At 38.1% G+C, this 27132-nt stretch overlaps 1 protein-coding gene across 3 annotated transcripts in view; it reads right to left on the bottom strand.

Moving 5' to 3' along the window:
• Nucleotides 1-17278: 17278 nt before the first annotated feature.
• sfrp5 (secreted frizzled-related protein 5) overlaps nt 17279-27132 on the bottom strand; it is a 62438-nt gene continuing 52584 nt past the window's right edge. For all 3 annotated transcript variants that reach the window (XM_062058185.1, XM_062058186.1, XM_062058187.1), the window contains one exon: nt 17279-25702. In XM_062058185.1, the coding sequence (XP_061914169.1) occupies nt 25374-25702 (329 nt within the window). In that variant the 3' untranslated portion in view covers nt 17279-25373. The remainder of the gene's footprint in view (nt 25703-27132) is intronic.

Below are 27132 nucleotides of genomic sequence, written 5' to 3'. Positions count from 1 at the left end.
CATTTTAAGCTTATTGAGTACAATTCCAACATTTATCATAATATTGCACAAATGTTCAGTTTTTCCTGTAAAATTTGGACTTGCGTTGAGTAACATTAGGACTTTTATTATAACACTGCCCAAATTCTATGTTTTTCTTGTGAAATTGTGACCTTTTTCTTTTGAAATTCCATCCAATTTTTCACAACAAGCTTTTTTATATTTGCATAGTATGTATATATTGTTATGTTGTAAATACAAATCTTTATATATCTAGAAAGGGTGGTCCTAAAGAGGTAGGCATTTTTCGGAGGTCTCAAGAAGGTAACACATACCAAAAAATGTTTGTGTGTATGTGTTCTTGTATTTCTACCCTTTTTGAGACATCAACAAGGAAAAGTACATTCCATATGAGGACCGGTGAACAAGTTAGGACATAAATCATGGTCCCAATACGGAAAACCATTGCATCTAATAGAGAATGTCTCATTTGCACCCCTGGTGGTGAAATATATTACAATTAGGGTGGTCTCAAAAAGGAGGGATTTTTCAAATTAAAATTTTAAAGTAATCCCCCTCTGGTCAACATATGAAATAACAAGTGTGTGTAAAAATTTGAAGTGCGCCCCCTCGGGCCAACGTGTGTAATAACAAGTGTGTGTAAGAAATTGAAATGCGCCCCCTTAGGCCAAAATTAATCAAATAAATATGTATATAGAGACATACTGTAATAACTTGAAGTAAATAATGAAGAATAATTATTCATATATAAATCAATTACAAACAGAAAAATAAATAAATGAACTAAAAGCAGTCTGTTTCTCACAATGTGTCGACTTTTTTCATATAAAATTGGGAACAATTTCTCATATTCTTTCCGTTTCTGTAATATTAAAAAGTTAAAGTTAAAGTACCAACCATTGTCACACACACACTAGGTGTGGCGAAATTATTCTCTGCATTTGACCCATCACCCTTGATCACCCCCCGGGAGGTGAGGGGATGCAATATTTTCTCGTAAAATTATTACTTTTTAATGCAAAATGGTGACATTTGTCATATAAAAATTCTGACTATCACAATATTGCCAATTTGTTGTTGTTCTTGTAAAATAGTGACACTTTTTCAGTAAAATGATGACTTTTGTCAAAACTTTGCCAAGTAAAATTCCGATTCTTATTATAATATTGCGAAAATGTTTAAGTTTTCTCATAAAATTGTGACTTTTGTCAAGTAAAATTATGACTCTTTTCATAAAATTGCCAACATTTTAAGCTTATTGAATACAATTCCAACATTTATCATAATATTGCACAAATGTTCAGTTTTTCCTGTAAAATTTGGACTTGCGTTGAGTAACATTAGGACTTTTATTATAACACTGGCCAAATTCTATGTTTTTCTTGTGAAATTGTGACCTTTTTCTTGTGAAATTCCATCCAATTTTTCACAACAAGCTTTTTTATATTTGCATAGTATGTATATATTGTTATGTTGTAAATACAAATCTTTATATATCTAGAAAGGGTGGTCCTAAAGAGGTAGGCATTTTTCGGAGGTCTCAAGAAGGTAACAAATACAAAAAAATGTGTGTGCGTGTGTGTGTGCGTGTGTGTGTGTGTGTGTGTGTGTGTGAGACATGGAAACTGATGTATTCATGGGCTAAAGCTGGTGTTTCTACATGTCTGTGTAAATCTCTCAGTCAAGTCTTTGTACAAGCACATCTTTCCTAATAATTGTGCGTCTTTGTGTCATACACACGTGTATGTGAATGCACCTTTTGATGATTTTCGGTGTGCCGGTGAGTGTGTTTCCATGCAGCTATAAATCTCAGCACTGACGTGTTGGTTCAGTAGGGAGACGGCAGGTTTGGGACACGCTGATGGTCTCCACAGATGGTATCAGGACCCCTCCCGTGGGAGGACCCTTACTCCACCTATTAATTTATTCATTTTCCACTGCAGGCACAGACAGAGGCCAGTGTGATTGTTTCCGAAAACTTAAGTCCCGAGGGGTCAACTTGGGTGTTTTATTATCCAGTCTTCATTCCGTCTGAAGTCTTTTTCTTCTTCTGTGGAAAGAATAGATCGGTCCTCCTGCTCCTGTATCCTTGTGCTTTGGTAGATGGACACAAACATTTAGAGGAATGACGAGAATGAATTGATTCATAAATTGATCAAAGTAGTTTTTAAAAGCGCTACCTTTTTTTTTATCACATCCACGGGAGCCCGCATTCTCGTTGTCTCTCCTTTTGACGAATGGACAAAGTTTTTCGCTAAGTAGAATCACAGCTGACCTCGACATTGGAAAGTTCTCTTGCCGTCTGAGAAGTGTTGTATCCCAAATAGCTGCAATCACTTTCTCTTAAGGCAGGGGTGTCCAAACTTTTTCTACTGAGGGCCGCATACGGAAAAATGAAAGCCTGTGGGGGCCATTTGGATAGTTTTCATTTTCAAATCATAACAAATTATATGGATTTTGGGGGTTTCTTACCTTTAGGGCTCCCGGGGACCATAAGGGGTCTAAGTCATTAAAATGTTAAAAACAAGTCAAATTATTTTTTTATTTTTTAAATTTAACGCTTACAGTAAATCTCTACAGTATATCAACTTCAGGTTGATATAAAATTTTAAAAAACAAAAAGATTTTATGCCTTTTCTGTCAAGACAACTTTGTTTTTTATAATAAAACTGAAATATGCAGTATTTCCTCCACTGCCCAAAACCTTCAGAAAGCAATGTTTGATGTGAAGTAATAAGAGCCTTAAAAACATCAATAATGCAAGACACCATTGATATTAATTCATTGTTATTTTCGAGTAATCACAGTGAAAAGATAAATAAAATCCCATTAAATATATTTAGGATCCATAAGGTGCCCCACTCATAAAGTGATACATTTGTATTAGTTTTTTTTTACTTTCAACACTTAAGTTACGAGATCAACTTCAGATATATCTGTCAATTTTACGTTTGAACTATTATTTTGTTTGTTTTATGCTCTTTTGTCAAAGAAAACGTTGATGTTTTTGTATGGCAACCACACAATATATGCAATATTTTCCACTTAAAACATTTTAAAGTGAAATATTTGAAATAATTGGAACCTTGAATAGGTCAATAATTCATTATAACATTGTTTTGTTTTTGTTTTTTTGAGCAATGGCAAAAAAAGAAAAAGAAAGATAGACAAAAGAAAAAAAAAACAGCCTGCATGGCAGCTTTGTGTCAACATTGCAACTTTTTCTAGTTAGATTTCAACCTCATTCCACTTTTTGTAATGTTTATTTTTTATTTTTGCAATAGCAATTCCAGAATGTGTGGCGGGCCGGTAAACAATTAGCTGCGGGCCGCACTTTGGACACCCCTGTCTTAAGGTATTCATGTGTGATTTCCACAAACGTCTGTACATGTAGAAGAAGGAGAAACACGGGCATGTCAGGATGACTCGCCTTTATATTTTCGGTGGTTAACTCCGAGTTACGAAACCGCTTTATTCCTGTGCGGGGCACCGTCTTTCTGACTTCACTTCCTCTCCGAACTCAGTTTGTAAACGATCAATGAGTCCATACAAAGCTAAGTGCCGGAGATTCAACAAATACACGGCGCACTTACTCGTAAAAATTTGTCCGAGGAGGGGGACCTTAAACGCTGGTTTAGTGTGGCGGAAACGGGGCTTAGGCTAAATAATTATTCGTTTAAGGCAGGGGTGGCCAATTAATTTTTACCGGGGGCCACATGAGCAACCCGAGCACTGCTGGAGGGCCACATCGACAATATTTCAATTACATTTTGCTCAATATTATAATAATACTTTCATTTACCCTAAATTAACTTTATACCAAAAGCACTGCTTTGGAAATCATTTGTACCCCTTTCAGAGATTACATTTAGTTCCCCTTAAACATCCTCATGTTGCACAATGAAATGTAAGCATAGGATGAAGTGTGCCTTCCTGAAACTTTCTCTAGTAACAACATTCCATGATTAATATAAATAAATTAACATTAACAATAAATGACAGTAAAATAAGCACACGTATGACTGAGGAGTCGTAGTGTAACTTTGTGTGGTGTTTGAGTTGTCCGACTTTTTGTGTGGCCATAAACGCACCAGTGGCTTAGTGGTATGCGTGTTGGTGACAGATGACAAGTTGGTTTTGGCTTGGTTTGTACAGCAGAAAATGACTAGTTTTTCGAGATAGAAGTGTTTTACTCATGTTTTTGGTGTGGTTATGGTCGAATATAAACAGTTTTGCTCAATAAAGTGATCGATATAATTCCTGGCCTCGAAGCATCTCGATAGACGTTACAATAATTGAACGGTGTTGACGAACACCGTTAGGGCCGCTTGTTGTCACTGTCACTCAAAGTTGCATTGCAAAATTACACAGGATAAATGTGTTTATTTTGTTTAGAATTCAGATGGGATTTGATTTGGTGCGCGGCATATATTTGCTGTGCGCAGAGGACGCTTGAGCAGTGCGCAATTGCGCAGGCGCGCACCTTAGAGGGAACGTTGCTTGGCAGTCCATGTCTTGTTGAAAACACGCCGTTCCTCATCAACTTTTCTCTTTTTAGCGTCTCGGGTGTAAACCGTGCATCACTTGTCGCTGTGCACCTTCACTCACACGTTACACACGGACATACGCCCATAAATAACACTTTTCAAAATAAAAGCAGCACAGTTGTATTGCGCGCACGACATAGATGTTTTTTCAACTTTATTTTGTAATTTGTGATTGCAGCTGTTCACATTCACTCACAATCACGCACGCGCATACGCCCACACGGAAGTAATACAAATAACGCTTTTCAAAACAAAAGCAGCACCGTTGTATTGTACACTCGACATAGATAATTTTTAAAATATATTTTGTATTTTATGATTGGCCTCACGCGGCCGGACAGGGACGCACAAAGGGCCGGATGTGGCCCGCGGGCCGCAGAATGCCCAGGTCTGGTTTTTTAGGGGTTAAACGACTTAGTGTAGACATGGCCTAACAAAACCCAAAACCCTGGGATATACAAAGTCAGACCTTTTCACGACATGTCATTAAACTTTTTGAACTTGAACACATTTGTGGGAAAGTAATGGTTCTATTATTTTTTGTGGGAAAAAAAACCCCTCAATTTTAACATTATTAGAATATATTTATGAACCTTCCAAAATCAACTCCGACCGGGATTTGGACCGAGCAGGGAGTGGCTAGGAAAATGTTTGCTGTCAAATTTCATATAAACTGACATGTTACGTGCACTTCTTCACACACCACAGGGCGCCTTTCTTCCTACAGGGTATCGTATTGGCCCGTGTATAAGTTGTTATCTTTTACCTGGTAAAAGTCTGGATAAAGAATATATTCGGGGTCTGGAGATGTGCACATTGCGCCCAGTAAATTTCCCCCTGGTGAGTCAGAGCTTTTCTTCCGGTCAGTCACACACACACCAGCAATGCAGCCGTGACACAGAGACCTGCCGTGGGAACAAAAATGTTTCAGAGGTTTTTAGCAAATTAACAAACAAAAGTCTTAATTAGTCTTTTGTTCTTCTTCTTTTTAACTGCTTAGCATATCTTGACCATAATGGATTGACTTTCAGCATATTTAATAATGAAAATGAAAGTGACCGGAGCGCGGGAACGTTCACATTGAGGACGCATCTCATATACAGTATATCCGATTTATATCCACATACGAAAGAGGCCTGGGACGGATATGAAAAATTCGGAATTGCACTGTTCACACTGACATAAAAAAATTTGATACAGATCACAAATGAGAAAAAATAATTAAATTGACCTGCAGTGTGAATGAGGCCTGAATTGCCTGTTGTGTTCTCTCAGGAAATTAATACAAGAACGTTATTATATAATCTGTCTTTATTTTCTTCATATTATAGACCAGTGGTTCTTAACCTGGGTTCGATCGAACCCTCGGGGTTCGGTGAGTCGGCCTCAGGGGTTCGGCGGTGGTCAAAACACACCCGACACATCGTGTAAATACAAACTTCTCCCTATCGGCGTATTACGGATACGGCAACAGCTGACTGATTTGCAGGTGTGTAATTTGGTTTGAGTTTATGCACTGTGTTGGTTTTGTTGTTTGAACAAGGTGATGTTCATGCACGGTTCATTTTGTGCACCAGTAAAAAAACATGGTAACACTTTAGTATGGGGAACATATTCACCATTAATTAGTTGCTTATTAACATGCAAATTAGTAACATATTGGCTCTTAACTACCGTATTTTTCGGAGTATAAGTCGCTCCGGAGTATAAGTCGCACCAGCCGAAAATGCATAATAAAGAAGGAAAAAAACATATAAGTCGCATTGGAGTATAAGTCGCATTTTTTGATAAAACCCAACACCAAGAATAGACATTTGAAAGGCAATTTAAAATAAATAAAGAATAGTGAACAACAGGCTGACTAAGTCAATCAATCAATCAATGTTTATTTATATAGCCCTAAATCACAAGTGTCTCAAAGGGCTGTACAAGCCACAACGACATCCTCGGTACAGAGCCCAAGTGTACGTTATATGACGTATAAATAACCAACTTAGAACGTGCCTGGTATGTTAACGTAACATATTATGGTAAGAGTCATTCAAATAACTATAACATATAGAACATGCTATACGTTTACCAAACAATCTGTCACTCCTAATCGCTAAATCCCATGAAATCTTATACGTCTAGTCTCTTACGTGAATGAGCTAAATAATATTATTTGATATTTTATGGTAATGTGTTAATAATTTCACACATAAGTCGCTCCTGAGTATAAGTCGCACCCCCGGCCAAACTATGAAAAAAAACTGTGACTTATAGTCCGAAAAATACGGTAGTCATTATTAAGTACTTATTAATGCCTTATTCGGCATGGCCTTATTATAACCCTAATCATCTAACCCTGACCCTAACCCTAACCCTAACCAAATAGCACTAAATTAAGTCTTTGTTACTTAGAATATGTTCCCCATACTAAAGTGTTACCAAAAACATATAACTTTGCCTTGAATTTGGAAAAAAAACATTTTATTTTTCATTAAAGAAGGGTTCGGTGAATGCGCATTTGAAACTAATGGGGTTCGGTACCTCCAACAAGGTTAAGAACCACTGTTATAGACCCTACAATCATTTTCAATCACTTCACCCAAATTCAACCACCCTCCCCAAAATATGCACATCCTCACAATTGTTTCCAACACACGCACATTTCTCTCTTTTCGGCCAATCAGTGTTGATGTCTCGCATGCTCGTTGTCTCTCAAAATGGCTCGGTAATATCCGTGAGATTGATACTAGTTTGATCATATCTATTTACTCTCAAACTTTGTAAGTCTCTCGGTGTCATAAATCAAGTATGTATATGATATAAGCTTCAATATAGAGGCAACTTCCACTATACTTTAAAGGCTATATTAAATACACTTTGATTGACTTTGATGATTGAACAAATTCAGTAAATCATAAATTGGTGCAATTTTATTGAAAAATAGCTTGAAACGTCATGACTTTTGCTGCAACTTTTTTTAAAAAGGTCGCAACCATCACAAAAACAACCTTAAAAACGTACAGGGACTGATTATTGTACATACTTTTATTTTATTGAAAGTGACCATTTTTTTTGCTACACTGAGGGCACATTAATAGAAATGAACCTCACTGTGATGTTAAGAGAAGTTCTCCACCATTGCAAACAACAACCACAATACTAACAATAACAACTGCGACTGACCAAAAAAGGAGATGAAATGCAGTGTCATAAAATTAGCTGTGAGAGACTAGGATCATAACATAACCTTGGGGAACACCACAGTTACAGTATAATCTTGACAGTGTCTGTAAACCCAAGGAGGACTATTTACATATGTGTGAAGTCCTACAGGGTTTCATCCAAGCATCTCATGACAACTAATTTTATAAAATACAATCCTCTGCCTGACCTCAATGGACTGGACTCTCTCATTATCATAAATAATTTGCAATAACTGTACCCACTTGTCATCCATTGCAGCCGGTCATCCAGGGTGTCAGTTCATACCAGTGATGTCATTGTGGTTTGGGCAGCTCTCTGAGGTGCCTGTGATTTAGGGCTGTATAAATAATCTTTGATTGATTGATTGATTTAATGTACTGAACCAAAAAAATAAACGCAATATGTTTGTTTGTGCTCCCATTTTTCATGAGTGGAACTCAAGGATCTAAAACTTTTACTATATACACAAAATACCTGTTCCTCTCAAATATTGTCCACAAATCTGTTAAAATCTGTGTTAGTGAGCACTTCTTCTTTTCCAAGATAATCCCTCCCACCTCACAGGTGTGGTTTATAAAGATGCAGATTAAAGGCCTACTGAAACCCACTACTACCGACCACGCAATCTGATAGTTTATATATCAATGATGAAATATTAACATTGCAACACATGCCAATACGGCCGGGTTAGTTTACTAAAGTGCAATTTTAAATTTCCCGCGAAATATCTGCTGAAAAACTTCTTGGTATGATGACGCTGCGGATGTGACGTCACGAGTTAGACAGGACATTTTAGTCCAGCACCGCGGCCAGCTTAAAGTCGTCAGTTTTGATCGCCAAATTCCACAGTATTCTGGACATCTGTGTTGGCGAATCTGTTGCAATTTGTTCATTGCATTATGGAGAAAGAAGCTGAGCAAGCAAAGAAGAAAGTTGTCGGTGCGATGCGGAGTATTTTGCGAGGGAAGTCAGCAACACAACACAGCCGGTGTTTCATTGTTTACATTCCCGAAAGATGCAGTCAAGATCGAAGAACTCGGACAACAGAGACTCTTACCAGGAGGACTTTGACTTTGATACACAGATGCCTGTAGAGAACTGGGACCACACAGACTCTTACCAGGATTACTTTGATTTGGATACACAGACGCAGACGCGGTACCGTGAGTATGCAGCTGCGCTTCCAAACATTTGATCGCTTGCCCGTACGTGCGTGTCACGTACCTAACTTTGGGTAAATATATACTGTAAGATTTATGAACCTTGGGTTAGGTCAGGGGTCGGCAACCCGCGGCTCCGGAGCCGCATGCGGCTCCTTGACCACTCTGATGCGGCTCAGCTACATACATGCCGACCCCCTGATTTTCTCAGGAGATTTATGGATCTCAGTGTCTCTCATAGATTACTCCCAGGGAAAAATTAATCCTATTTACACTCTAATTACTAAATAAAGGGCGTGCCCTAATTGCACTGCAGTAATTGTCCTCTATAGCATTTACATACAGCGTGCCAGTCCAGCCACATGTTGCATGTTGTTATTACTTGCACACACAGGAGACAGCAAAGCATACTTACTCATCAGCCACACAGCTTACACTGACGGTAGCCGTATCAAACAACTTTAACATTGTTACGTTACAAATATGCGCCACACTGTGAACCCACACCAAAAAAGAATGAAAAACACATTTCTGGAGAACATCCCACCGTAACACAACATAAACACAACACAACCATTACCCAGAATCCCATGCAGCCCTAACTCTTCCGGTCTACATTATACACCCCCGCTACCAGCAAATCCCCCCACACATCAACCCCCCCCCCCCCCAACCCCCTCTCCATGCGTTGGTTGAGCGGAAGAGTTAGGGCTGCATGGGATTCTGGGTATTGGTACCGTCAGTGTAAGATGTGTGGCTGCTGAGTTAGTACGCCTTGCTGTCACTTACGTGAGCAAGCTGAAATTGCAATCTACGTGTGGTCGAGCAGGTACACTGTTAGGGCAGACTGTAGAGGGCGCCAAATGCAGTGTCACCAAGCCCTGATATTCGGGAGTCTCCCGGGAAAAATGAGAGGGTTGGCAAGTATGGCGCTATCAAGCGCCATTCATTCAAAACTCGCGGGCTGCACTAACATCAAATTTCCACATTAAAGTGCGTGCCGGTGCGTGTGTCGGAGACCCCTGGTTAACATAGCACAAAGCATTTAAGCTTTGTATGCTGTGTTTTTCATTTAAAAAAAATGTTTGTGGCTCCCATTACTTTCTTTAATTTGTGAAACTTGCCAAAATGGCTCTTTGAGTGGTAAAGGTTGCCGACCCCTGGGTTAGGTGAACGGTCCTTTGGGCTGAGTGATTGTGTGTGTTGTGCAGGTGTTTGAATTGTATTGGCGGGTTATATGGACGGGAGCTAGGAGCTAGGAGCTAGCATAACAAACACCTAGGTGTTTGTTATGCGGGATTAATTTGTGGCATATTAAATATAAGCCTGGTTGTGTTGTGGCTAATAGAGTATATATATGTCTTGTGTTTATTTACTGTTGTAGTCATTCCCAGCTGAATATCAGGTCCCACCCGCCTCTCACAGCATCTTCCCTATCTGAATCGCTTCCACTCCCCACTAGTCCTTCACTTGCACTTTCCTCATCCACAAATATTTCATCCTCGCTCAAATTAATGGGGAAATCGTCGCTTTCTCGGTCCGAATCGCTCTCACTTCTGGCCGCCATCACTGTAAACAATAGGGAACTTTGCGGAAATGTTCAACTGACTACGTCACGCTACTTCCGGTAGGGGCAAGGCTTTTTTTTTGTCAGATACCAAAAGTTGCGATCTTTATCGCCGTTGTTCTCTACTAAATCCTTTCAGCAAAAATATGGCAACATCGCGAAATGATCAAGTATGACACATAGAATAGATCTGCCATCCCCGTTTGAATAAAAAAAATTCATATCAGTAGGCCTTTAAACAGCATGCCCACGATAAAAGGCCACTCTGAAATGTGCAGTTTTATCACACGGCACAAAGCCAAAGATGTCACAAGTTTTGAGGGAGCTGCTGCACGTGAATTAAATGTTCATTTCTCTACCATGAGCCGTCTCCAAAGGCGTGTCAGAGAATTTGGCAGTACATCCATCCGGCCTCACAACCGCAGACCACGTCTAACCACACCAGCCAACACACTTGAAAAATAAAAAAAAAACACTTGAATATATGGTATTTATGTAGAATATGTACAGTAGCAGTTGAGATTAACAGGCGTGAGTGTGCACAGGTGACAGGCCAGACAGACGACCTTTATTTACCTGTGATCATCAGCGCGGTCCAATAAAATCGGACAGTGTCGTCTTTCTTTTACTGTACATGTGCAATATGTGTTCATATGTCTTTTATGTGAGCACATAAAGTAGTGTGTGTGTGTGTGTGTGTGTGTGTGTGTGTCACTCAGAGGGAGGCTCTTGCGGCTCCAGGAGAGTTGGGTTGCATATGGAAAAGGCAAACTGAGTGTGCGTGTTAATGGTGGTTTTCTACAGTATTATTCTAGTACTACATTTTATGAACATGTTGTCAGATTAACATCTATTTGAGTTAAAGTCGTACATGTTGGCAGGGAGATGTGAGTACTTTTCTCATCACAAGTCCTTTTTTGGTGTGTGCTTGAGTGTGTATTGTATGTGTGTTCTTGTCTTTATATCTTTGAGGCCCCGCGCCTGACACGCAACCTTTTAATGCGAGGACATTTTTCTTTACATTTTGACTGGACCACAACAGCAAAAATGCTCAAATCAGCTCATTTGACCTCATTGGTGTGTGTGCGTGTGTGTGTGTGTGTGTACGCACGCTGCTCCTTCATCAGGCCCTTATTAACCACACCAAGTGACCTTTTAGGAGGTGTTGATGGGTGTGTGCTGGATCCTGCCAACTTTCTGCCCCTCCTTTCTCGCTGCTTTGAACGCCTGAGCCACAAGTAGACTCTTTTTTTCTCTCAGCGATAAAGAATACTCTTTTTATAAACTAATTAGGATTTTTTTTTTGCCGATCGCACAATCACAAACTATAACGGGCAGTTTTGTCCTATATGAACATCTCTTAAATAATTTTTAATTGTAATTGTGTCAAATTACTACGCTTGAACAACGGCATACAAATTGTTGAAAATTGGCCCAAAATTTGCACCTGGATTGTGTTTCAAGTTTTTTTTCCAGACAAACGAACCGCATGGTTGCGCTGTTAGTGACCCCATCGGTCAGATTGACTTGAAATTTCTCACACAGCTCAATGCAAAAGACCCACTGTAACTTTAAGGCAACGGTGTCCAAAGTGTGAGCCGGGGTCGCATTTGTTTTGTTGGCCGACAGCATATTGTTGAAATAAAAAAAAACAACAACAAAAAAACAGCCAAATTGTACTAAAAGATATAATGTACTGAGAAAAAGCTAAAATGTTGATACTAATAACTAAAAATATGCTTTACCACCTATAACAAAGTGCGTCTTTAAATATATGTATGTGTTTTCGTATATATTTTTCTTTACAAATTAAAGCAGCACTAAGTCACTTTTCAACCTTCATAAAATATTTTCATAACTTTTGGACGTACAACTAGTTGAATGTAGGGCTGGGCGATATGGCCTTTTTTTAATATCTCGATATTTTTAGGCCATGTCACGATACACAATATATATCTGGATATTTTGCCTTAGCCTTGAATGAACACTTAATGCATATAATCACAGCAGTATGATGATTCTATGAGTCTACATTAAAACATTCTTGTTCATACTGCGTTAATATATGCTCATTTTAAACTTTCATGCAGAGAGGGAAATCACAACTAAGTCAATTGACCAAAAGTGTATTTATTAAACAGTTATTAAGCAGTGGCATAAACATTCATGTCATTTCAAAACAGAAAGTGCAAGAAATAAAAATGAGCTGCATAATAGGAAATCAAATAGTATATGTCCTTCGCTATGTGGTAGGTTCCTGCGGACGTTATCTCCTTCTGTTGTTGACTATTTTTTTCATACGGTGTTGATGTGGAAATGGTTGCCTCGGAATTTCAAGCACTCTTCATTCTCTAGCAGGTGACTTTTGAAATGATGCTACATATTAGCAGTAATGCTACTTTTTGTAGCAACACTTTTGCCCCACACTTGACAAATTACGGTTGTCTGTTCGACATCCTCCCGCTTGAAGCCACACCACCGGCAGACGACCCCCTGCTGTTTTTCTTGGGAATTAATTATTCCTTCATTTGTTACCAGATTCGCACCTTCTTTCTCTCGTATTACCACTCGCACCACAGCTAACGTTACCCATGCCGCAACCTCTCTGCTCCGCTAGGGCGTATACGTATGTAAGAAGGTGCGCTTGTTTTATGTCTCTGTGAGAAGGAGAGACAACAAAGAGTGAGAAGAGCCTGCAGTGTAATGCCCGCAGCTAAAAGCAACTGTGTGAGAACGTATACTCGAATATCACGATACAGTCATTTTCTATATCGCACAGAGACAAACCCGCGATATATCGAGTATATCGATATATTGCCCAGCCCTAGTTGAATGACACGTCTATCATGGCCTGAAGAGGTCTCTATCGCTTTTGCTGGAACTTAGCGAGATTGAGGAGGTCGGCAGGAACCCTACCACACAAAAAACTTGTTCAAAAGTCGATGCGAACGCCTACGTGCCGCCAGAAAACAACAAAAAGAAGAAGAAGAAGAATGCTTAGGTGCAATTACTGCTATCAAAGCTCCAAAACAACCAAAGAAACGAAAAGTTTTGTCTGAGGAGACAAAAAACGAAAAACGGAGCTTACCCGGATAAAAGGACAGTCAGGATAAACATTGCTTTCACTCGCTGGTGTGAGCTCAAAGACGTGGAATTTTGGACCGATGCTGCCTTGTAAGCGACTGTCGATGCACAAATCTAATTCATATAGGTAATAAAGTCAGAAAAAACAAAAGGGGTTCGAAGGAAATGGCTCTTAAAAATATCACTTTCATCACCTTGTGGAATACAATTTTAATTCAAAAATTATTTTTCTCAAGAGTGTATAAATCTACTCCATCTCATTTAAAAAATATATTGTATTATTGCTTATACTGTATATTTGCCTCAAAACCTTTCAAAATACGCCCAAATCTGCATTCATGCAGGTAAATAAACAGTAGCCTAATGGGACTCTAGACCAGGCCTGGGCAATTATTTTGACTCGGGGGGGCCAAATTTAGAGAAAAAAATGTCTGGGACACTAATACAAAAACTCACAATAATGTCTGATTGAATGCTAAAAAATGTATGACGGACCGCCTTAAAAATCAGAATGGAATTTAAAAAAAATTTTTTACTGAATGGGACACCCAGAATGTACATGAAAATAAAGAACGTGGTATTTTCAATATTAACTACGAACGATAAAATACTGAATATTGACAACATATGAACGTCACACCCCCTCTCGATCAACATATTTTACAATCAAGCGAAACGCAATAAAAATGCAACAAACAGCGAAATATGAACGTGAAGGGTAAAAAAAAAAACCACCTACAATCATATATCTGATATATCACTAAGCTTTAGAACAGGGGTGCGCACACTTTTTCTGCAGGCGAGCTACTTTTCAATTGATCAAGTCGCGGGGATCTACCTCATTCATATATATCATTTATATTTACTTATTCATGAAATATATGTTTTTGTTAACAAGTTAAAGGTGTTTAATGATAATGCAAGCATGTTTAACACATATAGTTAATATTTTTAATAAATTAAAGGTGTTTAATGATAATACAAGAATGTTTAATACATATAGTTAATATTGTTAACAAGTTAAAGGGGTTTAAAGATAATGCAAGCATGTTTAACACATATAGTTAATATTGTTAACAAGTTAAAGGTGTTTAAAGATAATGCAAGCATGTTTAACACATATAGTTAATATTGTTAACAAGTTAAAGGTGTTTAAAGATAATGCAAGCATGTTTAACACATATAGATTCCTTTCTTTCATGAAGACAAGCATATACGTTGGTGTATTACCTGATTCTGATGACTTGCTTTGATAGGAATCAGACAGTGGTGCTGATAACGTCCGCAGTTTCAAATGGAGGAGAAAAAAAGTCATCGTTTCTGTCCAATACCACATGAAAGTGGTTGGTTTTTGGCATCTTATTTGTCCAGCTTCCGTACTCCTTTGTATACAGTGCACACTTTACAAGAAATACATTGGCGGCAAACTCCGTAGCTTGCTAGCTTGTGCACGCCAGCTTTCTGAGACTCTTAGCGCAGGCAGGATGAAGCAGAGCTTTTATTGTGAAGGCAGGAACTGTGCAGTCGATCTTTGGAGTTTTGACGACAGGTACGGCGCCAGAGTCTGTTGAAATAAAAAGTGTTTCTCGCCTACATCCTGTCTGTATTTTTTTCTTAATAATGAGCTGGCAGCAGCCAGCGTCATCTCAGAAGACCCTCGGGTGCCGTGAATGTCAATCAATTGACGAAAGTGACGTCATAGTGAAGATTTATGATCGCTCATTTTTAGGACTATTTTTTTAATGCCTGGCTGGGGATCGACTGACACACCCTCCGTGATCGACCGGTAGATTGCGATCGACGTAATGAGCACCCCTGCTTTAGAACTTTGTTTTAAAAAATCTCCTTCAACGTCTGTCCCTGACACCCGCATTTCAGGCTAGCCGCTCTGGAAACACAATGTGGATGTCATGATCCGTAGTCCGGATCATGTTTTGTGTTTTCTGTTTGTTTTGGACTCCTTAAGTTCCTGTTTATGCACCTCTGAGTTTGTTACCATGGCTACTTATTGGTTTCACCTGCCTCTTGTGTTCCTGACGCGCTGTAATCACTGACATTATTTAAGCCTGCCTTTGCCAGTCAGTCGGTCTGGCTTCTTTATTTGCGTCACGCTACTGTTACGTTAGTTTTGCTTGTCTCCTAGCCCCTGCTAAGTAGTAGCCTTAGCTTCAGGTGCGATCGGCACCTTATTCCGTCGGTTGGTTTTCTGTTTTGTACCTGTTTTGTGTTAATTTACTATTAAATCATGTCCTTACCTGCAAGTCGTGTCCGGATTCGTCCATTTGCATCCGGGGAGAACAAACCCTGCATCACCATGCGACCCGGTCGTAACAGTGGAAACGCACCCCACCCACAATGCTTGGTTCCTCGTCTGAGCTGCTGTGATGTAGATTACCATAGTAACTAGTATATCATGCACAAGCGCAGATTCCAACCATTGAAATACTTCGTACAGTTCAAGACTTACGGTCATTTGAAAACATCACTGCACATCATAATGGCAGCTACAGTTTCCATCTTAAAAATGCAAAAAAAATATTTGGGAATGTCCGGCGGGCCAGATTGAAAAGCTAAACGGGCCTGCTCTAGACCATCACCTGAAACTCGGAAGTGGCTCAAGGTCACGTGATTGCAACGCAGCAATCATTTTAAAAAGAAGGAAATATTTTGTATCAGTAGCATTTGTCTGTAAGATTGTTATAAGTACACCTCTGCATATATTTTAGCTAGGAATGTCCGATAATGGCTTTTTGCTGATATCTGATATTCCAATATTGTCCAACCCTTAATTACGATACCGATATCAACCGATACCGCTATATATACAGTCGTGGAATTAACACATTATTATGCCTAATTTGGACAACCAGGTATGGTGAAGATAAAGTCCTTTTTAAAAAAAATAAATAATAACAAAATAAGATAAATAAATTAAAAACATTTTCTTGAATAAAAAAGAAAGTAAAACAATATAAAAACAGTTACATATAAACTAGTAATTAATGAAAATGAGTCAAATTAACTGTTAAAGGTTAGTACTATTAGTGGACCAGCAGCACGCACAATCATGTGTGCTTACGGACTGTATCCCTTGCAGACTGTATTGATATATATTGATATATAATGTAGGAACCAGAATATTAATAACAGAAAGAAACAACCCTTTTGTGTGAATGAGTGTAAATGGGGGAGGGAGGTTTTTTGGGTTGGTGCACTAATTGTAAGTGTATCTTGTGTTTTTTATGTTGATTTAATAAAAAAAACTAAAAAAAAAAACTTAAAAAAAACGATACAGATAATAAAAAGCCGAAACCGATAATTTCCGATATTACATTTTAAAGCATTTATCGGCCGGTAATATCGGCAGGTTGATATTATCGGACATCTCTAATTTTAGCCTTCTTAAAAATAAAGAAAACAACACACTGGTCTTTCCTCGTCTGCCACCGTAGTCATGGAGACGCCAAGTGCTACATGCGCTCTGTCAAAAAAAAAAAAGGCATGTTTCCCTGGGGTACACAAGCCCCCCCCTGGTATCGCACCCCACTCACCCACTCATCCACCCCCAGGGGGACCTGCTCCACTATTTGTGAAGGACGCATTTATAAGGATGAATGCATGAAAACCACCAAGTAACCTACAGTGTGCTTGTCAGAAAACAAAACAAGTCGTGCAAGACACCAAAAGGTTAGATAAGACAAATAATAACACACTTCCAAGCAATATTCTTAAAAAAAATCAAATATACTTTATTCATTTACATTTTGCAAAAACAACAGAACAGCAACTGATTATAAAAAATAGTCAAGGTTAAATTTCATCTTTTATTGCGACAAGAACAGTGAATTTGGTCGTTAAGTATGTACTGTATGTGTTTAAGTATGAGATCTGCTTTCATACCACAGAAGCAAATTATAATAATAAGGTACAAAAAAAGGAAACATTTAAAGAGAGAATTCATTTAAAAAATCGAGTGCCGCTGAGATTGTTGGCTCTGTCCAGAGTCTCTTTACTTGTCTTCTTGTAAGGAACATTCTTTCTTTCTTCCATTTTAGAAAATGTGGAAGTTTTCATTTCTCTAGTCAGTGCCAATATCATCCAGTCGATGTGTCTCCCAGCGCTCTGTCTTCCTCTTCTGCTATTCTTCTTTCCCAATGGGGAGAAACGGTTTCCTAATTGTCTACGTGACGGAATTACCTAATTCTTGCACGTAATTACATTTATGTCTACTTTTGGGTTCTTCCTGGGACATTTGTGCTGCACGGCCCATTGCACAGTCAAACCTGTAGCTGCAATTTAAAAGAAATAAAACCCTCCCTCAAAAATCATTACATAATCAAACATGATTTCACCTGAAATTGTGACTGATTAAGCTCTTATTTGTCATTTTAACTGACTGTGTGCACACACTGTTGTTAAATAGTGTACAAATTTAGGAGAAAACCATTAAAAAAAATGCACTTTATTTAGTTTTAGCACAGCAATGTATGTGTGTTTGTGAAATACATACCAATTATTATTATTATGTTTATTATATAACAATTATTTACCTGAAATGTACCGTATTTTCCGGACTATAGAGCACACGGGTATAAAAGCCACACCCACTAAATAAAAAATAAAACTGTTTTTTCCATATATTAATTGCACTGGACTATAGGCCGCAGATATATATGTTGTGATATGAGTTATTTACACAGAAAGATTTTGTAAATTTTTATTTACATACCTTAATTGTTTTGAAACGGTGCCTGTAAGACGGCAGTGAAACAGCTGATCAAAAGGAACAGGCATCTCCAATCAACTAAACAGACGCAATAACTCCACGGTGACGTTTTGGGCAATTTACTGAGGCATTTGTGAAACTGAAACGATACAAAAAGAATGCCGTTGTAATGACACTCGGGAAAGTCTTAGCATATTAGTTAAAGCTAACAACGCCAAAACAAAAACACTACAGACATCACACATGAGACAGTTCAGTAAGTATGAATTGTTTTAGTTGTATTGTGAAACTTAGAAACGTTGCTTGGAGTGATGAATGAAGAATCAATACGAGTAGAAACGGTATGAACGATTAGAAGACGGACCGGCATTTGTACTTCCGGTTCAACAGCAGGAAACACAAAAAATGATGCCATAGCACAAACTATAACATACCATTTCAGTGTATTTGCATGTGTTTAATAAAAAGTATTTGCATTATGGCCGTCAGTAAAGAAATGTTCTAAGCCGCATGAATCAAAGCGTAGGAGAAAAGTAGCTCTTAGTGTATTTGCATGTGTTTAATAAAAACTATTTGCATTATGTCCGTCAGCGAATACATTTTATAAGCCGCATGAATCAAAGCGTAGGAAAAAATTGGCGGTCTATAGTCCGGAATTTTACGGTAGAAGGGAAGAACAAGGTTAGTTGTCACACTGTATACACCTGTATTAAATTGAAGCTTGAAGGGGCTGTTTGCAACTTGCTCAAAGCAAAAAAATATAACAAAAACATCACACTGCAAAAACTGAAATCAAAGTAAGATTAAATATCTCAAATAAGGGTGATATGTGCTTATTTTCTGTCTGATAAGATAATTCTTCTCATTAAGCAGATTTTATGTTAGAGTGTTTTACTTGTTTTAAGGGTTTTGGTCCTAAATGATCTCAGTAAGATATTACAGCTTGTAGCTGATATTTTATGACCTATACTGAGTAAAACATGCTTGAAACTAGAATATCAACTGATGCAAAACTGTGTCATCAACACTCACAAGTATAAAACTACTTTTTTTAAAGTACCGTATTTTTCGGACTATAAGTCGCAGTTTTTTTCATAGTTTGGCCGGGGGTGCGACTTATACTCAGGAGCGACTTATGTGTGAAAATATTAACACATTACCGTACAATATCAAATAATGTTATTCACATAAGAGACTAGACGTATAAGATTTCATGGGATTTAGCGATTAGGAGTGACAGATTGTTTGGTAAACGTATAGCATGTTCTATATGTTATAGTTATTTGAATGACTCTTACCATAATATGTTACGTTAACATACCAGGCACGTTCTCAGTTGGTTATTTATGCGTCATATAACGTACACTTATTCAGCCTGTTGTTCACTATTCTTTATTTATTTTAAATTGCCTTTCAAATGTCTACTCTTGGTGTTGGGTTTTATCAAATACATTTCCCCAAAAAAGGCGACTTATTTATGTTTTTTTTCTTCTTTATTATGCATTTTTGGCAGGTGCGACTTATACTCCGGTGCGACTTATACTCCGAAAAATACGGTAATAATTTTTTTACTTCAAGCATGAAAAAAATTAAATAATGATGCCGAGCGCATATCATTATGTCAAGATAATGGCACTAGCATTTATTTAATTTAAGAATATTTTTCAACATATTGAGCAAAAAGGTCTCTTTTTTTGTCTACCAAGAAAAGTGCACTTATTTTAAGGTATTTTTTGGGTTCATTAAGGTTAGCTAATTTTACTTGTTTTGGAAAGTCTTGACAAGCCGAATTTTCTTGTCCTATTGGCAGATAATTTTGCTTAGTTCAAATAAAATACCCCTAATTTTTGTAATTTTTTTTTCTTGTTTTTGAACACTGACTTTTTGCAGTGCACAGGCTAGCTTATGTTTCCATTATTTGTTTAACATTATTTTTTTAGTCCATATTTTTCACCATTGCTAATTGCATCGAATTAAAATTGCTTGCCGACCCGGGGAATCAGTCTGACTTTCAGGTACACAAGTCCGTCCCAAAGAAGCAATTAACAATTTGCAGTTATGTTGTTGTTATGATAGGATATACAGGAAATTTATTGATAGCGAACATACAGTAAGCAGCTAAATCGCTATCATTAGCTGACGACAGACAAAGCTAATGTGTGTGCAAGTGTTACAATGGCCGTAATTTATGTGCTCAAAGGCAGAATTGCAACACTTTGGAAAGTTAGGCAGCTGCGTAAACATTTAAAGTGTTGGCTTGAAATGCGTATCTATTATTATCAAATGCATCATAACAAAAATGTTATATAAACTGTCATAGACACTCGGGCACAGTCTTATTTTGAATTGGCAACAAATGTTTTTTTTAACAAGCAGAAAGGAAGACCTACATTTGAAAATGTGATTGCATTGTCAAAGTTGACAAGACATAACTCATCTAAACACAAACCGAGCAAGCCCCAGTAATATTAAACACATTTGTACGCCTTTATGTATGGATTTGTACGTATGTGTGACAACCAACCACAAAGAGAATGCGACAACCAACCTCAAATAGATTTTTTTTTTTGGGCCAGAATCCAGGTGAAAAACCGTGTCAAACAGCTAGTCAACAACAATAAAAAGATTTCCCTTCACACTATAATAACCCTTTGTGTAAAAGCCTAGAAGCAAATATCGAAGAGCTGAATATTTACAATTTGACATGAAAAGCACAGAAAGTCCTCAAGTTAAACTGTCTTACTCCAGAGAAGACTACGTAGGCGAGCTCTGATCCTAATTTCGTAAATTCCCGTAGCACAATGTGAGAGAGGCGTCCTCTGGTAGTGAGATGTAATAACTCAACATACATGAAGAACTTTCATTTAGCCTTGATTTTAAAATTGAGTTGGCACGTGTGTCCAGTTTTTGGGAGATTACAGGCAGGTCTTGTTACTTAAAATTCATAAATAAGGAAAGGTGCACTAACGCTAAGGGTGTCCCAACTGATACAATACCGATATCGGAGTATTTAGTATTGGCTGATACCAATATTGATCTGTTACAATATCAGCAAGAATATTTGTATTATTTTGTATTTTGGAATTAAATAAAGAAAGGCTTGATCGAGTGCAATTACTCAAACAGAGAACAATGGTAGATATGAAAAACACAAACCTATTTATAAATAACCACCTGGAATGGAGTTATGCTATCTTTAAGTTTAAGTGGAGTGGTAATTGATTTGAGTTTGGTGACACCTAGTGGCCACACTAATTCATTAAGTTAAACTCATGATGCAGTGTGTTAAATTATGCGAACACGTTTGTTACTGGATTCTTTGTAATACACTTCTGCCTTGGAGATTTTGTATATGTTATAATTACATAACTATAATTATTTGATACTTGTCTATATTGACAAATATTTTAGACCTTAAAGGTGGAGATGTCCGATAATGGCTTTTTTAACGATATCCGATATCCCAATATTTTCCAACTCTTAATTACCGATACCGATATCAACCGATACCGATATACACAGTCGTGGAATTCACACATTATTATGCTTAATTTTGTTGTGATGCCCCGCTGGATGCATTAAACAATGTAACAAGGTTTTCCAACTCAAGTTATGGAAAAATATTGTAGCGTCCCGGAAGAGTTAGTACTGCAAGGGATTCTGGGTATTTCTTCTGTTGTGTTTATGTTGTGTTACGGTGCGGATGTTCTCCCGAAATGTGTTTGTCATTCTTGTTTGGTGTGGGTTCACAGTGTGGTGCATATTTGTAACAGTGTTAAAGTTGTTTATACGGTCACCCTCAGTGTGACCTGTATGGCTGCTGACCAAGTATGCCTTGCATTAATTCGTGATGAGAACAGCCGGTAGATATTTTATGACTCGGACGGCACGCACGCAAAGGAAATGCCTTCAAAGTTTATTGGCACTCTGTACCTCTCCCTACGTCCGTGTACACAGCGGCGTTTTAAAACATCATACATTTTACTTTTAAAAACTGATACCGATAATTATGAAACCAATACCGATAATTTCCGATATTACATTTTAAAGCATTTATCGGCCGATGATATCGGCAGCCCGATATTATCGGACATCCCTACTCAACGGAGAACTGCACTTTTTTAAAATGTTGTCTATCGTTCACAATTATTATGAGAGTTTAAAAAAAAAACATTTTTAAGGATTTTAGATATGATTGAAAGATGCGGCTAATGGGAGTCAGCTTTGTAGCCTTCAAAGCCCTCTAAAACAACTTCAAAACACTCCATCAACATTGTATATACACACTTACAAGTATATATATATAATGTAGTAACAGACACATTATAACAATATGTAATATGTACGATATTTACTGTATTTTTATCATTTCAATCTTTTCCTGGGACTGATTTCTTCCGCGCGTTGATTTCTGTTTCCATAGCAGCGCACGTCCGACTATCAGCAACAATGTGTGTTCCTACTTCCGGAATCAAACACGGGTGTGTGTTCTAATAATAGCAGACTTGGTAACAGATAGAGAAGACGACTATTCATGGACAAATGTGGATTCAAAGCCTTATCTTTTTGAAGCTAAATGTACTGCTGCTTATAGAAACCAGCACAAACAAAAAGTAAGACGTTGGAGCAGACGGAAGCCGGGAGATGGGGATGAAAGCGATTTTGACGCTATAAATATGGAACTTGGAGCCAAGCTTTTTCGACATAAATGGATTGCTTACCCCAAATCAACAGGAAAAGTCCCCGGCCAGCAGGACCAAATGAACAACTGTCCATCGAGTGAGTCACTTTAATATTGATCATGATACACGCAGCACGCCATGTGTGTTATTACAACTACAGTACATACGCTGTCTGGCTAGCTGTGTACAAACAAAAGATGAAACGTGGGCTAATACTTTACAGATACAGTAATACGATTGTTCATGTTTTTCAGTCAGTACAGATTGGTGTCGTATCGCAGTGTTGTGCATTACAAACCTAAACGTTAGGGGTGTAACGGCACACAAAAATTTCGGTTCGGTACGTACCTCGGTTTAGAGGTCACGGTTCGGTTCATTTTCGGTACAGTAAGAAAACAACAAAATATATATTTTTGGGTTATTTATTTAACAAATTTGCAAAATCTTCCACCAAAAATATTTTTCTTAGTGGAATATTTGATGTGAAGTAATCGGAACCTTGGATAGGTCAATAATTCATAATAACATTGATTTTGATTAAATATTATGTTTTGAGCAATGACAGTTTGAAAGAAAAAAAAAACAGCTTTGCCCTGACAGCTCCGCAAAAGAGGACATGTCCGTTGAAAAGAAGACGTATGGTCAGTCTATCGTAGCCCGTTAGCTGCTAGCATGCCGTGTGTTGTGCCCCGGTGTGCATTGTTTACACAACGTGCGTTACGCTACTTAATATGTCCGTGTGGAAACTCGTTCGGTACACCTCCGAACCGAACCGGAACCCCCGTACCGAAAAGGTTCAATACAAATACACGTACCGTTACACCCCTACTAAACGTGTTTCGTGTTCACGTAGAAGCTAACTTATCGCTTTCTAGCTTTTACGGCTAATGCCGTAGCACGGCGATGTGTTACTACGATAGAAAAAGAGTTCCTCTGTGTTCGCTCTTACAATAACAATGTTGCTACCGCTTGGTTACTATACAGGTTACGGAACGTAAATGAAGTATTGTTGACGGTTTTTGAAAGCATTTTTAAAGTGATTTCGAGGCAGAACCGATTAGCTGCATTGCTAGCCACCTACAGCGGATTTTTACATGTTAGAAAGCAAAAAAAATCCTCTTGTCTAGTTGTCTCTCATAAGTATTGTGAACGATAGGCAAAATTTCCAAAAAATGCAGTTCCACTTTAATATTGTTAAATTAAGGACTCTGATTATGTATGTCTAGCTTGTGTGCTATTGTGTGTGTAGCTGTTGTGTAGCTGCAAGCTCCTAGTACAGTGGTTCTTAACCTTGTTGGAGGTACCAAACCCCACCAGTTTCATATGCGCATTCACTGAACCCTTCTTTAGTGAAAAATAAAATGTTGTTTTTTTTCAAATTCAAGACAAAGTTATATGTTTTTGGTAACACTTTAGTATGGGGAACATATTCTAAGTAACAAAGACTTAATTTAGAGTTTTTTGGACACTAGGGGAACATATTCTAAGTAACAAAGACTTAATTTAGAGTTATCTGGTTAGGGTTAGGGTTAGGGTTAGGGCCAGGGTTAGAGGGTTAGGGTTATAACAAGGCCATGCCGAATAAGGCATTAATAAGTACTTAATAATGACTAGTTAAGAGCCAATATGTTACTAATTTACATGTTAATAAGCAACTAATTAATGGTGAATATGTTCCCCATACTAAAGTGTTACCATGTTTTTTTACTGGTGCACAAAATGAACCGTGCATGAACATCACCTTGTTCAAAGAAAAAAAACAACACAGTGCATAAACTCACAACAAATTACACACCTGCAAATCAGTGTGACTTCTGCTGTTGCCGTATCCGTAATACGCCGATAGGGAGAAGTTTTTATATACATGATGAGTCGGGTGTGTTTTGACCTCCTCCGAACCCCTAGGGTTCGATCGAACCCAGGTTAAGAACCACTGTCCTAGTAGCTTATATCCTACCATAATTACCTTTTTTGTCAATGACTTGACTACAATACAAGAACAAATCAAACATGTGGGCTTATTGGAGGAAATGTAGATGTTAACTGGCTGTCCACCTTTGCACAAGTAAAGCACTGCTTGTATCGGACATCATGTCACACATTTGACATGCAAGCCCATATCATCCCATACTTGTTTTTCTTGCTGATATCAAACCAATATCCGATATCATTATCATAACGGGACACCCTTAACTAATTCCGCTAAAGTCCTACTAACTTGTCATGAGAACAGGCTCCTCCTCAACATTATACACAAACATTGTAACCTCCTTCCCGTGTTATGCAAATAAAAGCTTCACCATCCTTTAGATACATCGGAGACCGTGTTTTCCGGGATTATGGAATCAAGGTTGTATTATTTGTAAAAATAACTGAAGAATGCGTGGAGTAAGAATGGATGGGTGGTCTGCATCACTGGAACACAGTGTGGTAGGTTGGGCACTGATGGGACTTCATGTACTTGATGGCAAACTTGAGCTCCTTGCTCTTCTTGTCCCATTTGTGGATGGACATGAGCAGCAGCTGCTGGTCCACTTTGCGGCCCATGATGAGGAAGTTGGAGCCCAGGGTGTCCAGCTGCGAGCACGGGCAGTTGGCGCCGTTCTTGATGTAGAGCACCAGCTTCTTCAGGTCCTTTTTGCGCAGAACGCCTTGCTTTAAGACTTTCTTCTTCTTCTGGGCCGCAATCAGCTTCCTGTCGCCTTTCTCCTTCTTCACCTCCTTGATTCTCATCTTGAGGACTGAGAAGACAAAAAAAACAAAAAATGAATCAATTGATCGCACCGGTGTCATCTTAAATTACGACAAACTCATCTCCAGGACAGCCCGTGTTCTATTTCGGTTTTTCATACGGAGTAATTGTACTTGATCAAGCCTTTTTCTAAGATTTCACACTACCAAATAATAAAAGTATGTTTGATACATGCTGATATTTTATCAGATCATTGCCCAAATGTTGCTTTCCATACATCCAGTAGGACTGGTGTTTACCGTATTTTCCGGACCATAGGGCGCACCGAATTATAAGGCGCATTGCCGATGAATGGTCTATTTTTGATCTTTTTTCATATATATACATGCATTTGACAGAGTACAAGAACAACTTTGCTATCTTCAACTGGTTTTAAATGCAGAGAAAACAAAGTGTATGTTCTTTACCACATCAAAAACTGTAAGATCAGCACTGTGTGAGAACATTTTAACAAGAAATGGGCAACAAATTATGTTAGTATGTGCTTTTAAATATGTAGGATTTTTTAATTGATGACCACTTGAGTTTTAAGGAGCACATTCAGTATGTTGTAAAAAAACTGAAACTTTTACTGGGATTTTATTATAGAAACAAGTCTTGCTTTTCTTTTACTGTGAAACAGAAATTGGTGGAAACAACCTTCTTACCTGTTATTGACTATGGAGATGTGTTGTACATGAATGCTACTGCTGGTTGTCTCCACAAGCTGGATAGTGTGTACCACGGGGCACTGAGATTTATCACCAACTGCGCTCCCCTTACTCACCATTGTGTGTTATACTCAATGGTTAACTGGACATCTTTATGTGCTCGACGCCTCAATCATTGGTATGTTTTCATCTACAAAACCATTCTGGGTATCACTCCATCTTATCTGTCTTGTCTTTTAACAAAGAAACAAGGAAGACACAATCTTCGTTCAATGAATGTTCTGCAATTTGTCGTCCCCAAAGTAAGAACTGAACTGGGCAAGAAAGCATTTAGGTTTTCATCAGCGAAGGCTTGGAATAACCTACAATCCAATATTAAACTTCAAACCCTTGTTACATTGAATGAGTTTAAAGCTTCTGTGAAAGGACTGAAGTCTACCTTGTCTGTATGCACATGTGTTATGTGAGCAAGTTTTAATGTCGTAAATGTGATGTTTTATGTATTTGTTTACTGTTTTTAATGTAACCTTGCTGCTGCCCTCTTGGCCAGGTCTCCCTTGGAAAAGAGATCTTTGATCTCAATGGGATTTTACCTGGTTAAATAAAGGCTAATAATAATAATAATAATATAATGTAAAACACTTTTCTTTGGTCTACATCAGTGTTTTTCAACCTTTTTTGAGCCAAGGCACATTTTTTGCGTTTAAAAAAATCCGGAGGCACACCACCAGCAGAAATCATTAAACGGAACTCAGTAGACAGTAAAAAG

The sequence above is a fragment of the Entelurus aequoreus genome, linkage group LG09 (assembly GCF_033978785.1).
Source record: "Entelurus aequoreus isolate RoL-2023_Sb linkage group LG09, RoL_Eaeq_v1.1, whole genome shotgun sequence".
NCBI lineage: Eukaryota > Metazoa > Chordata > Actinopteri > Syngnathiformes > Syngnathidae > Entelurus > Entelurus aequoreus.
Note: the sequence above shows the minus strand (reverse complement) of the source record. Positions and strands in the feature narration are given on the sequence as shown.